Consider the following 15,087-nt stretch of genomic DNA (forward strand, 5'->3'; position numbering starts at 1 on the left):
TTTACTGCGTTTAAACTCGTCTAGGAAAAATGACTGTATTGTGTACAAAAACGAATCACAATGATGAAAAAGCATTTTCAATAATGTTTGGATTTGAAATCAAAATATTTTATATGTTTGTGGAAGTCAGGCTTGTGCACTATTATGGAATAATTGCACAATTCTAAAAAAAAACAAAAAAAAAACTGCATGATCAAACATTTAGGTGAAATATATATTCTTCAAAATGTCTAAAAAATGCTCTGCTCCACCCCTTAAATTAAAAAACATTGTTACATTTGTTTAACGCAGTTATGAAAAGAAAAGCTTTATATTTGAGAATTTACAATCAAGGCAAAAAAAATTAAAATGAAAACCATTTTAGTGGAGCAGACATCACTCCTGAGTCCTGAATGTAAACATGTTTAACGTGGTCTGGATGTAGTTTTGCTGGGTTTTGAGACCTTTGACCTCAGCAACACATCAGCTGTTCTTTTCATTAGTTTTGCTATTTTAATTATTTGTCATTTACTATTGGTGACCCAATAGAATCAATCATAAGGTTCCATTTTTGAAATTGAAAGCTGAACAAATAAGCTTTCTGTTGATGTACGGTTTGTTAGGATAGACAATGTTTAGCCGAGATACAACTGTTTGAAAATCTGAGGGTGCTAAAAATATCTGAATATTGATAAAATCGCCTTTAAAGTTGTCCAAATTAAGTCCTTAACAATGCAAAATTTGAGTTTTTATATATTTATGGTAGAAAATGTACAAAATATCTTCATAGAACATGATCTTTACTTAATATCTTAATGATTTTTGTCATAAAAGGAAAATAATTTTATCCCATACAAAGTATTGTTGGCCATATTGCTACAAAAATACCTGTGCCACTTAAGAATGGTTTTAATCACATTTTTGTGATTCTAAAATGTTTATTATAATATTTAGTATGTTGGAGTATCATGAGTAAGACATCACACAAAAGAAAACGTAGTTCTCATTTGACCAAAACATTATAGACAATTTATTGTACATTAGAGTTTCAAGTGTCAGAAAAGAGCCAGTGAATGAAAGACATTCAGGTCTGTGGCGTCAAAGTGAAACATCAACAAATGCAACAATTATTAATGACACACAGTTGGTTGATCATGTGGCAGGATGCTGTTCTGATGAAGAACATTAAACAGCAGCAGCAGCACCAGTGTCTCTTGTGTTAGGCTTTAGTTTGTTGTAAGTGTGTGTGCATTTTATTTGAGAAAACCGTCCTCTAATGAAACAGACTGGTGCTCAAACAGCACATCTCCATCACACGACTCCTCAAGTCAACATCAAATGATGCTCACAATAATCTTATGACATGTTCAATGCACAAATTCAGGAAATGATGGAAAAGAGAACGCTATTTCAGAGGAGGGGCGAGTTATTATATTTTGATCAAAGATTTATTCAGAAGCGCACGGACATGAATTAGCAAAGAGAATACGCTGCAAAAAATGCTTTTCTTACTTTGATTGTTTACTTGTTTCCAGCCAAAATATCTGCAAATTCTTAAATCAAGATGGATTTTCTAGATGAGTCAAAATAAAAAAAGAAGTCAGAATCAAGTGAGTTTTTGCTTAGAACAAGCTGAATAATCTGCCAATAGTGCAAGAAAAAAAAATCTTATTTCAAACAGAAAACAAGATTATTTTTCTTACCGCATTATTTAGTTTGTTTCAAAGCTAAATCACACTTTATTTTGACTTGTTTTTTCTGAACATGATAAAATGTGTACTCATCTAGAAAATGTCTTGTTTCCAGCCAAAATATCTGCAAATTCTTAAATCGAGAAGGATTTTCTAAACAAGTAAAAAATATTTTCTAGTTTTCAGACAAAGCAAGTCAAAATTAAGTGCGTTTTTGCTTGAAAGAAGCAAAATAATCTGCCAGTGGGGTCAGAAAAAATAATCTTGTTTTCTGTTATTATTTTGCTCGCTTCAAGCAAAAACACACTTAATTTTGACTTAAAAATAATTTTTACTTTTCTACAAAATCCTTCTTGATTTAAAAATTTTTTGATATTTTGGCTGGAAGCAAGACAACAAATCAAAGTAAGAAAAGCATTTTTTTGCAGTGTAGAGTCAATTTCATGTTGACTTTAAAAACTCAGACGTGTGTAATTGAGCATCCGGTCTTTCAAGAGTTCAAAAATACTATCTAAAATCGAAAAACCCAACAGGGCCGAAGGCTGCATTCATAAATACTGATACTGAGCTACAACATCATTCACATACAATACTCTAGTGAGTCATTTCATATCACCATCAGAACCATCCGGAGTCAAACAAAAGTGCTTTTGTTCTTTCAAAGCCAAATATACTTGCTCTATTGTGATTCAGATTGAAATCACTGGCGAAAACTGACGACTGAAGGAAAGTCCAATACTGGAAGTGTGACTAAGTGCAAAAAGTCTGTCGAGGAGATTGTAAAAACAAAAAGATGATTTTCGGAAGTATTTCTGTCTTGTTTTCTAATGCAAATGTTTAAACATTCATTTATCAAGATATATTCGAAACTAGAGGCTAAATAACTTGTGTCTTGTTTTCTTAAAAAAAGCAATGAAAATTATATTGAGGCATAAGAACAAATATTTGCAAGAATGTTCCGAAAAACAAACAGAATTCAAAGGGGAAAATAGATCCAATTATAATATGAATGTTGTTTTCTTTCATTCTTACTCTTTGGTTCTGCTTCCAATAAAATGATTTTCTTCCTTAGATTTTGTTGTCTTGTTTCCAGCCAAAATGTCTAAAAATTCTTAAAACAAGAAGGATTTTCTAGACAAGTAAAAATTATTTTCTTGTTTTCTGAAAAAAAAAAAAAAAAAAAAAAACCAAGTCAAAATTAAGTGAGTTTTTACTTGAAACAAGCTAAATAACCTGCCAATGGGGTAAGAAAAAAATAATCTTGTTTTCGGTTTAAATAAGACTTTTTTGCTTACCCCATTTTGTTGTTCTAAGCAAAAACTAAATTTAATTTTGACTTGTTTTTTCTGAAAACAAGACAATGATTTTTAGTAGTTTAGAAAAGGTTTTTTTTATAGATATTTTAGCTGGAACAAGACTAAAAAAAAGAAAAACATTTTTTGCAGTGATTAAAATGATCTAAACACTGCAAAAAATGCCTTTCTTACTTATTTTTTGTCTTGTTTCCAGCCAAAACATCTCATTTCTAGAGAGTAAAAATTATTTTCTTGTTTTCAGAAAATATTAAAAAAAAAAAAAAGTTTTTGCTTGGAACAAAAATCTTATTTCAAACAGAAAACAATATTACTTTTCTAACCCCATTGGCAGATTATTTAGCTTGTTTTAAGCAAAAATGCACTTAGTTTTTTCTGAAAACAAGACAATATTTTTTACTGGTCTAGAAAATCCTTCTTGATTTAAGAATTTGTAATTATTCTGGTTGGAAACAAGACAAAAATCTAAGAAAAGCAATTTTTAGCGACATGAAGACTATCAAAATTACGCAAGTTTATTTCTAATTCACGGGGAAACAATTTGTTTTGACACTGCAGACAAAAACATTTTCATGCTCCTGTCAAGTTTGAGATTTCTGAGTGTTTTTTCAGACTAGTGGAAAGAAAACATCCAAAAAGCACTGTTTAGTGTTTCTTTTATAGCACTTTATCTTATTTGTGTCAATCCATATTTTTAAAGGCCACGAGTTTTTTCTCCTACACTGAGATATAAATCTCCACTTCAGCAGCACTTACACCAAACTTTACATTTTTATTCCTGTCTATATCCTGAAGGTTTTTACAGAGGGATTTGTTCAGATATAATTTGCTTGATTTTATACAACATTTTATTCCCCAGAAAACTGTAAAAAATATATATCGTTTTCTGCCTGTTCTAAGTATTTTCGGAATTATGGACCGACTAAATGAGATTTGCAAAATTCCCTCTGTAAAAACGTTTGACTCTAATATGTTAAAAAAAATTAAACAAGAATTTTGAAACTGACTTCATCCAGTCTTTAGATTTTTGCTCTAGAAATGTATGCAAATTAGTGCATATTTCATTAAATAATGCTCATTTGCATATTAAACTTGTAAAACAAAAAATGTTTGCAATTATCAAACTGGGTAAGTAAGGTGATAACTATTAGTTAATTTTATACCCTTTTATACCTGCAGTGTCTCGTCTTAATTTTAGTAGATTTTTTTTATAAACAAGACTGAATATAATGTTGTTTTGCTTCTAAAGACAAAAGTAACTCGATTTAGACGTGTTTTGATTGTACTAGAAAACAAGGCAAAAACTCATCATTCTAACAATGGAAAAACCGATCAAAGGCACCGATAAATGGACTACAGACATCAGTGACTCGTACAGTTAAAGGTTAACTTGCACAGTATTTACAGATTAAATATGAAAAGTGGCCCACAGCTGAGGCTTAATATAGAAATGAATATAAATACGATGCATTGTTTATGAAGTGTCTATTCTACTAAACGAGTGATTTGAGGAGGTGTTCGTTCACGTCTACCCTTACAAGTGAGCACTACATACAGTATCTTCATCTGGTCACGGCTGTGTTTCAGTCTTTGTCTGGTGAGTCTCTCAAACCCTGATCTGGTATCCGTTCACATCGGCCGCGGGTCCCGCCGACCCGGGACGCTTCTCCACTGACAGCCTGTGAAAACAGCGCCACCTATGGGTCAGATGCTGTGCTGTAATTGTATAAGTGCAGTAAATGATCTGTAAGTACCGTCTGTCGCTTTGGCTGTTCTTGCGCATCGGGCTGCCTGGGTTCCTCAGAGGAGATCCCATGTCCTTCTTCCTGTCTTTAGATGGTGATGGAGGAGCAGCTTTACCAATCTGAAACACACAGACAATGTGCATATATACTAAACCAGTCTTAAGTAGAACAGGTATATTTGTAGCAATAGCCAAAAATACATTGTATGGGTCAAAATGATTGATTTTTCTTTCATGCCAAAATAATTAGGATATTAAGGGCAGAGACTGCAGGTAAAACAGTTTTTTCATGCACCTGTCAAGTTTGAGATTTTGGGCTTTTTGGTGTTTTATAAAGTGTTTTTTCAGACTAGTGGAAAATAAACACCCAAAAGACACTGTTAAGTCTTTGTTTTATAGCACTTTATCTATTTGTGTCAATAGATTTCAATTACAATACAGATTTTTAAAGGCCATGAGTTTTTTTCTCCTACACTGAGCCGTAAATCTCCACTTCAGCAGCACTTACACACACCACACTTTACATTTGTATTCCTGTCTATATCCTGAAGGTTTTTACAGAGGGATTTGTTCAGATATGATTTGCTTGATTTTATACCAAATCCCTAATATTTTATTTCCCCCAGTTTTTTCTAAATTATGGAGTGACAAAAATGAGAGATTCAAAATTCCATCTGTGAAAACTTTTGGCTTTTGAAAATTAAACAAGAAATTTTGAAACTGTCTTCATCCAGTGTTTAGATTTTTGTGCTAGAAATGTCTGCACGTATTTCATTAAATAATACCTCATTTGCATATTTAAACCTAACATTGTACAAAACTTGTAATACAAAAAATGTTTGCAATTATCAATGTAATCAATCAATTTACCCTACTCACCTGCAGTGTCTCACCTCTAAGTGAAGATCTTACATTGCTAAAAACTTCATTTGGACAACTTCAAAGGCAATTTTCTCACTATTAATTAATTAATTAATTTTTTTGCACCCTCAGATTCCAGATTTTCAATAGTTGTTTCTCGGACAAATATTGTCCTATCATAACAAACCATACATCAATGGAAAAAGCTTATTTAGTTGTTTTCAGGTGATGCATAAATCTCGATTCCAAAAAATTGAATCTTATGACTGGTTTTGTGGTCTATGGACATGTATATATTTATGTGTTTTTGTTGAGTACTCCATCTATCAGGCTTTTATGGCTCAGATAGTCTGATACAGTGAGAATATTAATAAAAAGCACAATTTAGTTGTATTCTGAGACACAAACTGAGCTAAAATACGCCAAAATAAAAGTCAACATTCATAAATGTTAGTATTGTAATTTTACTGTTGATCTGTAAAATAAGATAAAAAGACAAAAATAATTCCAACAGCTCTATTAACACATTTATTCTAACATTCTCCTTTGCTCAGCAAGTCTGCATTTATTTGTAGATTAAAAACACATGTCTGATTCAAGAAGGGGCTCTTAAAAATGGCCAAAGAATATTAGTTTACTAACTCATTCATTTTAAGTTCAGTTGTGGTTTGTTGGTAGGCTATAATGTCTACTAGAATGTTACAAATGTTCAGTGTTAAGTAAATATTTTTCAATTGATTTTTTGTAATTGATTTTTTACTTTGAAAAGCAAGACAAAACTGTAAAAAGCACATTTTGGCTATTTAATTTACGCAATGGTGAAAAAAAAAGGAAAAACACGAAAAACCGTCCTCTGTAATCGGCCTTCGGCCAAGTGTTTAATTTTGTTCGGCTTTGGCCAAGAATTTTCATCCATAAACATAAGTTCATTACAAACACATCTCAAAACCTCCATTGATGCCGGAAATTTTGAGATTGGATCGGAATTTACATGATCTCCATTCGCAAATGTGGACAAGCATTACGATTCAAATCTAACACAAATGAATTATGGAGTGCCACAAGGCTCTATATTAGGTCCTCTGTCATTGTCATTGCACATGCTTCTTATAGCAGACTTTAATAGGAAACAACTAATTTGTTTTCATTGTTAAGCTAATGAAAGCTCTATATCTACTTTTTTATTTACTTTTAAATTTATGCAATGGTAAAAAAAAAAAAAAAAAAAATTTTTTTTTTTTTTTTTTTGCTTCAGCTTCGGCCAAGAATTTTCATTTCGGTGCATCCCTCAAAATCTCTGACAGCACCTTTGTTTCTGTCAGCAGTAGTATGAGTAAACCACAGCGTATCATCCGTACCTTCAACCTCATGTCCCGAGTGTGTCTCTCCAACTCTTTCCTCAGCTCTTCTTTGGATAGTTTGTCCACGTCCAGCACCGAATGCTTCCAGTCGATCTGCTCCACGCTGTGAGGGTCGTGTGACACGTAATGACCGATCTTGACCTTGCACAGCGTGTGCCAGTATCTGCGATAGGCCAGCTGGAACTCCTGCAGGAGCTCGGTGAGCGTTTTGTACTCCGGGGGTTTGTACATCAGGTCCTCGCGGCGGCTGATGCCCAGAGCACCGAAGCGACCGCCGCTGTGGACGCCCAGCACAATGTGACGGAAATGACTCCCTGAGAACTGCGTTTTAAAGCTGAGTGGAAACCGCTCGACGGTCGGCATGCTGTTGGTGAGGTAACTGACAGGTCAGCGGTGTTAAGGCACTCAGTGGGAATATATTCAACAAACAGGTGTTATCAAGTACAAGAAAAATGTTTAAGTCAGCATGAAATGAAAACTGCTTTCTAAATGCATGTTATAGATGTTATTGTGAAAGATTCATCCATGTACACTACCGTTCAAAAGTTTGGGGTCAGTAAGATTTTTAGTGTTTTTTTTTAAAGAAGTCAAGGCTGCATTTATTGGATCATAAACACTGAGAAAAACAGTAATATTGCAAAACGTTATCACAATATAAAATAATGTTTTTTATTTTAATATACTACAAAATAAAATTTATTCCTGTGATGCAAAGCTGCATTTTCATCAGCTGTTACTCCAGTCTTAAGTGTCACATGATTCTTCAGAAATCATTCTAATATCCTGATTTATTATTAGAATGATCAATGTTGGATAATATCAACAGTTGTGCTGACAAAAAATTTTTTTTGGAACCTGTGATTTTTTTTTCCAGGATTCTTTCATGAATAACAAGTTTAAAAAGTACAGTGTTTATTCAAAATATAAATATTTTATAACAATGTAAATTATTTATTATTAACTAATACATCCTTGGTGAAATAAAAGTATTAATTTCTTTAAAAAAAGAAAAATAAGAAAGAAACAATAAAAATGTACTGACCCCAAACTTTTGAACAGTAGTGTATGTTTCATAAAAAAAAAATAAAAAAGGCATTATCTCCTAATTTTTAATCAAAAATGTCATAAATGCAAGCTTGCACTGAGCATTCTCTACTTTTTTTGAGTTGCACGTTCACTTCTCAATATAAAATCAACAACTGATGCACAATTTTTTTTTCAATAAACCATTTCAATCAGATTTACTTATGATTCCCTCACAATATGGAAGAACAGCGACTACTGCCAAATAAACATCATGAATTTAAAAGCTGAAAGAACTGATGCTTTGATTCTTTAGCCATACCAACAACAAACTGTCTCTAATTACTTTCTGGTCTTATTTTGAATTATTCACCAGTATGTGTTATTTTAAAGTAACACTTCTATTGAAATGTAATAATCTTGGAAGCAAATTCGGTTTTCGGCTGATGTCTTATTCTGCCAGTTTCACTCAAGCCTGTCTGACAGAGCACTTTTCTGGACCCAGCAGTCAATAACCTTTACAAATCTGTCTAAGCCCTTAATTCTGGACATCTCCAGGACACCCAAGAAATCCTCTTGTTGCCTACATCCCTCTTTCTGTCATTAAAATGTCTAGAAGATTTCTGAAAGACTGTTTTGAGCATCCAGAAACACAAGTTAATTACAGACCCATCTCAAATGCTCCGTTTATGGCAGAAATGTTGAGTTTAGATCAGATTTTATATTATCTACCATTAGTATTTGTGGACAAGCATTAAGACGTATGCTTTATCGACTGTTTGGGTGAAAGATAAACTGTCAAATCTAACACAAATGAAGTATGGAGTACCACAAGGCTCTGTATTTGGTCCTCTGTTGTTTTCATTGCACATGATTCTTATTGCAGACTTTAATGGGAAACAACAAGTTTGTCTTCATTGATAAGCTGATGACAGCTCTATATTTAGTCTATACTCTATATACAAGTTAATTGAGTGTATTTTGTATGATAAAACAAACATTGTTCAAATGAAAATAATAAATTCTTGCAATGCTTTACTTGCTGCAGCTAGAGCTCTTACCAAAACCAGCACTTTTCAGTCCAGATTGTTTTCGAATGTCATTCAGAAGCAGCTGACATTGAAGGAAGGAAAAGTTCAAAAACTGAACCAATCACAAACACAACTTGTTACATTTTTTACATTCACAAAGGTCTAAAATTGTTAATATTTTCAATGCAGATTTCAGTGAAGTTCAAAGAGAAGGATACATTCCGAGGATAACGGCTTCCAAACATTTGATTGGTAGAGATTCTCTTGTCATTTCCTTGGCAATGTCCATCAATCTGAGAAACAAATTGTAGGTTACAATGCAGTAAGAGACTGTATACAGTTAAGCCTAAAATATTTTTAAAAAATTAATGAAAAGTATTCTGAAAAATGATGCATTCTACCAACAAGGTCTATTAATAATAATCAAATGCATTAAATGCAGTGAAACAAAAGTTCTATTGTTGGTAAAAATATGGATCATTAATATTATCTAATGTTTATGGAAATCATCATCACTGCAAAAAATGCTTTATCTTCAAATTAAAAGCAGAGTTGTACTGCTAGCCTGCAGCATTGCATTGAAAAAGCCTTTGAAATTACAATTCTATTCCAGATTTGAATTTCAGTAACAGTAACAAATGCAGAAATACAATGGAATCACTGCAAAAAATGTTACTTTTTTTCTTACTTTTTTTTTTTTTTGGTCTTGTTTCCAGCCAAAATATCTGAAATGATTTTCTAAACTAATAGAAATGGTCTTGTTTTCAGGAAAAAAAAAAAACGAATCAAAATTAAGTGTGCAAAAAATTGCCAATGGGGAAAGAAAAAAAGAATTTAGCTTTTTTGTTTGAAATAAGATATTTTTGCCGACCCCATTAGCAGATTATTTTGCTTGTTCTAAGCAAAAACTCACTTCATTTGACTTGTTTCTTTCTGAAAATGAGAAAAAAAAAAATCTCGTCTAGAAAATCCTTGTCGATTTAAGAATTTTTGAGAAATTTTGGCTTCAAACAAGACAAAAAAATCTAAGTAGGAAAAGCATTTTTGGCAGTGATTCCATTGTTTTTCTGCTTTCTTTCAAATTCAAATGAAAATTCTGCATTCTGTTACTGCTGAAATCCAAATCTGGAATAGAACTGTTGAAAGATAAAGCTTTAAGAGTGGAAACAGACGCGTGGACGGGTCTTACGCTGTGAGCGGCCTAATCTTCTTGATCTCAAAAAACTGTGTTCCAGTGTGATTGTATCTGACAGAAAAAGTTAAGCCCAGAACAGTCAGGTGACAAACAACGCACTATATAGTTTAAAGACAATAACTTATATTATGAGTGAAATATATCATGAGGATTCTTCAGAATATATTTATGCAGGGAAACTCTTATGTTACAAAGTATCATGCAACAGTCGTGACATACATCGGGCCAAACCACCAACGCACACAATGTTTCATTGTTCTTGACATTTGCTGATATTTCAGCTGTCCTCCTTATTATCATCATCATCATCATCATCATCATCAGTGTAAGAAGAACTGAACTCTTATGGCCTAAAGTCCTCTGCCTACAACACAACAATAAGCTGAATCATGATCAAATGTAATGGAAAACAACTGCCAAACCCAAAGTTTATATTCACTGATTTCAATGTGCCTTTTTTGCTGTCAAATCTTCACTGATGTTTTATCAAGTAAATCTAAGAATAACTTCCATGAGTCCAACGATCCATGAATCATTTTGTAGAAAAATCAACGAATCTCAAATCTGATCATCAGGGTCTTTTGAGGAACGTTTGTTTATATAGTATAAAGATCTCACTGATTTACATTACAATGTCATCATATAAATGTCAGCATCTGCAGCAAATTTCTAATGCTCAGTTTGAGTGTCTTAAAGTAAAACTGAGCTGTTTTCTCCTCTATATTCTCACTGTATCAGATTATATGAGCTGTAAATGTTCCTGATGGAGCAAATATGATAATAATAAAAAAAACACACATGCAAACCATTTTTAGATTTTGTCCAAAGGTTCAATTTAAAAAATAAAAAGTGAATTTCTTGACTATTATTTTACATGTGAGGCTTGAAGTTAATGCTTTTAAAACATCACAACTCACATTAGAAATGGAAAAAAAAAATGTCTGACTTTCACATCAGGGTTAACATAGGTCAATTTCTGTCTGTTAATCACACAAAACTTCTATAAGACTACACAAACTTGAAAAATAAGTTATATTTTATGCTTTTTTAGCTCTATTTGGAGTTTAGTAGCACATACCACCATCCACTTTTAAGTACATGAGTTTTTAGGTGAACTATTTAATGAACTTTAGCTCATTGCTGATTGATTCCTAGAAGCTTTGCTTTGAGGAATGATCTTCCCAAGCCTCCAAAACATCTCACATCTTTTGAGGAACATTTATTTGTTCATCTCTCAATCATTATTGCATTTCAATCTCATCTTACTAAGACATATTATTGGAGATATAGAGCGAATGCTGATATTTAGATCATTTTATGTCAATATCTGCTTTTTTATCTGTAAAACTGATGTACATTCTCATGATATTAGATTATATGAGCCGTAAAAATTTGATGGAGCAAATAACTCAATAAATAAATAAATAAATAAATAAATAAATATGCAAACCATTTTTTTTCTTAGACTGTTTTTAGATTTTGTCTAAAAGTTCAATTAAAAAAAAGTGACTTTCCTGACTATTATTTTACATGTCATGCTTGATGTTAATGCTTTAACAACATCACAACTCACATGAGAAATGGAAATTTAAATCATACTTACTAAATACTCAATTTTTTTTTCTGCCTTTCACATCAGGGTTTACAGAGATCAATTTCTGTCTGTTAATCACACAAAACTACCATGAGACTTGAAAAAACTTGAAATATAAGTTATATTTTATGCTTTTTTAGCTCTATTATTACTTTTTTCTTTTTGGAGTTTGGTAGCATAAACCACCACCCACACGATTTTCTAGCTTAACTATTTCTTTAATTGAATTTTTCTATACATTTTAGCTCATGCTGACTGTTTCCTGACCAGCGTGCATAAAAGAGTCTGGGTCACTCCTTACTGAAATATTATAAAGTTTATAGAGCATGCAGTGACTATATGAAACAACTGATTAAAGGACATGAAATGACTGTAAAGTGTGACATTATGCATGTGGAGTGTGAAAGGATACTGCAAGTCCCTGATGTATCTCTGTATGGCTTCCAGGCGCTGGGGAATACTGCTGTTGGGCTGGAATGTAGGCACACTTGGTACTGGAATCTACAGGGTTAAAACAGAGTTAACAGCTGGTCAAATCACATTCGTTTAGATTAATGACAGACCATGATATATAGACCCGACTGAATAGTTGCCATCTTTGATTTAGTGTTGCATGCAAGTAATGCCATAGATCTATTTTTAGTTTCAAAACGAACCTTTCAGAAATCAGTTCTTAAAATAGCTATTTCTTTATTAATGTGAAGAACGTTTTAAAAAAATCTAAAGAAGCTTTTGTGCAATGGAAAGAAACTTTCAATAAAGAAACTGTTCATATATCAGTCATTGAATCTGACATCAGCTGAGCAGTGATGGTGACACTATGTTCAGCTGAACTCAGATATTGATTAGATCAGTCCACAAGGGATGAATTAAAGAAATAAAGCCAGCAAGACAGATGGAAAGCTGTTGAGATATTACTGATAACCACAGAGAGTGCTGCAGCGATGATGTTTTTTCATCGGACAAAACCCGGAAATGACTTCTAATTTGAGCACTTCTGCTTCCATCATCTGTAAGTTGAGTTTTTCTAATGGGTTTTTAGTTAAATGCCTAATATAAGATCTGTGTTGACCATAAGCTCAAGATATTTTCATGCTTTATTCTACAACAGAAAATACATCTGTCTGGACATTAGTCTTTTAGACTTTAAATTCTGATTATTATGATGAACAAAACATGCACTAATCAAGTTTTGTTAGTTTTTTTAGACACAGCTTATTTTCTGCAAAGAGCCAATGGAAAATCCAGATGGGTTTTGCAATTTGGGTGATGTTAACTAACAGGAATGCATACAAAAACACACCACCATTTATATAAACAGACATTCTGAGACCACTAGTGAAAATCATCATTTTGGAAAGAACCGTTGGAGCTTTATGAGCCAAACCTGATCACATCCTTTGTCTGAAATATTTCAAAGAACATTTTCCGAGATTTTCAATGTGGTCTCAGACTTTTAGGTCTTAATGTATTTAAAATGTGACCCTGGAGCACAAAACCAGTCTTAAGTAGCACATACACTCTTAAAAATAAAAATCTTTAAAAAGTTCGTCACAGTGATGCCATAGAAGAACCATTTTTGGTTCCACAAAGAACCATACAGAGTCAAAGGTTCTTAAAACAACTATTTCTTGCTTACCTTCTTATAATCTGAAGAGCCTTCTTTCAGCACAAATAAACTTTTGTGAAACAGAAAGGTTCTTCAGATGGAACCATTTAGACAAAAAGGTTCTTCTATGGCATCATTTTTAAGAGTGTAGCCAAAAACACATTGTAAGGGTCAAAATTATTGATTTTTATGCCAAAAAACACTAGGATATTAAGTAATTATAATGTTTCATGAAGATATTTAGTGAATTTCCTACCGTAAATATATCTAAACGTTATTTTGATTAGTAATATGCATTGCTAAGAACTTCATTCGAACAACTTTAAAGGCAATTTTCTCAATATATATATATATATATTCTATCTATCCATCTATGCACCCTCAGATGCCAGATTTTCAAAAAGTTGTATCTCAGCCCAACATTGTCCTATCCTAACCATACATCAATGGAATGCGTATTTCTTTGGTTTTCAGCTGATGCACACATCTCATTTTCATAAAATTGACCCTTGGTTTTGTGGTCCAGGTTCACAAATGACCATGAGAGAAACATCTTGAAGTCACAGTTGAAAGCAGTGACCAACAGGAGTATTTTCCTCACTCAAGTCAAGAAGACAACTCCTCATTGTGAAAGCTCTACCTTGGGGAGGTCGCTGGTTCCCCGTATCCTCTTGGCCACCGCTTCTCCATCCGGGTGCATGCGGGCGACGTGCCTCCACATCTGCTCCCAGGTCTCCTCGTTTACGGGCAGACCGCCCCTGTTGATAATGAATGGGATCCCTCCATCCCGTAGATCTTCTCCTTCATCCTCCTGCTCCTCGTCCCGCTCCTCGACTCCGTCCAAACTGAAAGCGGTCCTCGGCATTTTCAGTCCAACAGAAGAACACGGCTGACTCGAGCAAGTCCTGATTCCCGGCGTCTTGTGGATGATTCTCCTCGGTGAGGAGCCGTGGGGGACCGTCCCACAACAGGACACCGGCATGGACGGCTCACAGCCCGATTTCCAGGACCTTCGGTTTAGAAACTGCTGTGGGCCCCTAGAAACCTTCTGACCTCTGGGTCCAGAGCGACGGCCCTCAGCGGGACGGCTGGGGTGTCCGAACACAATCTGACCCCCAGCCAAAACTCTGTCAACATATATCAACCAGCATACTAGTTCTGAAACTGTGATTCAAACATAAACACAACCTTTAGCTGTTGATCAGAGCTGAAATCCCATTATAAAGTCAGGAAGATTCTGATGCTTACAGCAACACTGGACTGACTCCCATCTGTTTTATAGAGAAACCACCGTGTCAGATGAGAAACGAACAGCATTTCATTTTAGATCAACGATTTAAACACAGCAAGCGACCACGGAGAACACAAAAGTCACGCGGAGGCGTTTAAATACAGGTTTATGTGATGAAAATGAGCAACATTACAGACAATGAGAGGACAGCCGCTCCTCTGACGTCACCGGACCGCTCGCGCTCGTGCTCGCGCTCGCTTTCTGTCACCGAATTAAACACGACACGATGCACCACAGTCGTTTTCCGTGTTCTGCTTCTTTTGGTTTCGGTGTACAGTCCGAGCCATCGCCCTGCCGGTTCGCAGATCCCGTTAGACGACGCTGATTGCGATGCCCGATTCATCAACGACTCGTTCTTATGAACAGAATCATTTAAGAGATTCGGTTGAACCGAT

General features: G+C 34.0%; 1 protein-coding gene across 1 annotated transcript; it reads right to left on the bottom strand.

Annotated features, from left to right (window-relative positions):
- Positions 1-985: 985 nt before the first annotated feature.
- LOC141295980 (tubulinyl-Tyr carboxypeptidase 1-like) lies at positions 986-14,998 on the bottom strand. Its single transcript, XM_073827264.1, has 7 exons — positions 14,042-14,998; positions 12,205-12,293; positions 10,193-10,249; positions 9,222-9,296; positions 6,947-7,328; positions 4,738-4,847; positions 986-4,662 (listed from the first exon to the last, which is right to left on the bottom strand). The coding sequence occupies exons 1-7, from the start codon at positions 14,381-14,383 to the stop codon at positions 4,590-4,592; spliced, it is 1,128 nt and encodes a 375-aa protein (XP_073683365.1). The 5' UTR covers positions 14,384-14,998; the 3' UTR covers positions 986-4,589.
- Positions 14,999-15,087: the final 89 nt, after the last annotated feature.

Source organism: Garra rufa, chromosome 21 (assembly GCF_049309525.1).
Source record: "Garra rufa chromosome 21, GarRuf1.0, whole genome shotgun sequence".
Lineage (NCBI taxonomy): Eukaryota > Metazoa > Chordata > Actinopteri > Cypriniformes > Cyprinidae > Garra > Garra rufa.

What these genes read in the sequence shown, in the direction of transcription:
- LOC141295980 (XM_073827264.1), bottom strand. Translation starts at nt 14,383, where the DNA reads ATGCCGGTGTCCTGTTGTGGGACGGTCCCCCACGGCTCCTCACCGAGG. An exon ending in GAACCAGCGACCTCCCCAAG is followed by an intron (nt 12,294 to 14,041) that starts GTAGAGCTTTCA and finishes TTAACCCTGTAG; the next exon opens with ATTCCAGTACCAAGTGTGCC. An exon ending in AACAGCCAAAGCGACAGACG is followed by an intron (nt 4,663 to 4,737) that starts GTACTTACAGAT and finishes CTGTTTTCACAG; the next exon opens with GCTGTCAGTGGAGAAGCGTC.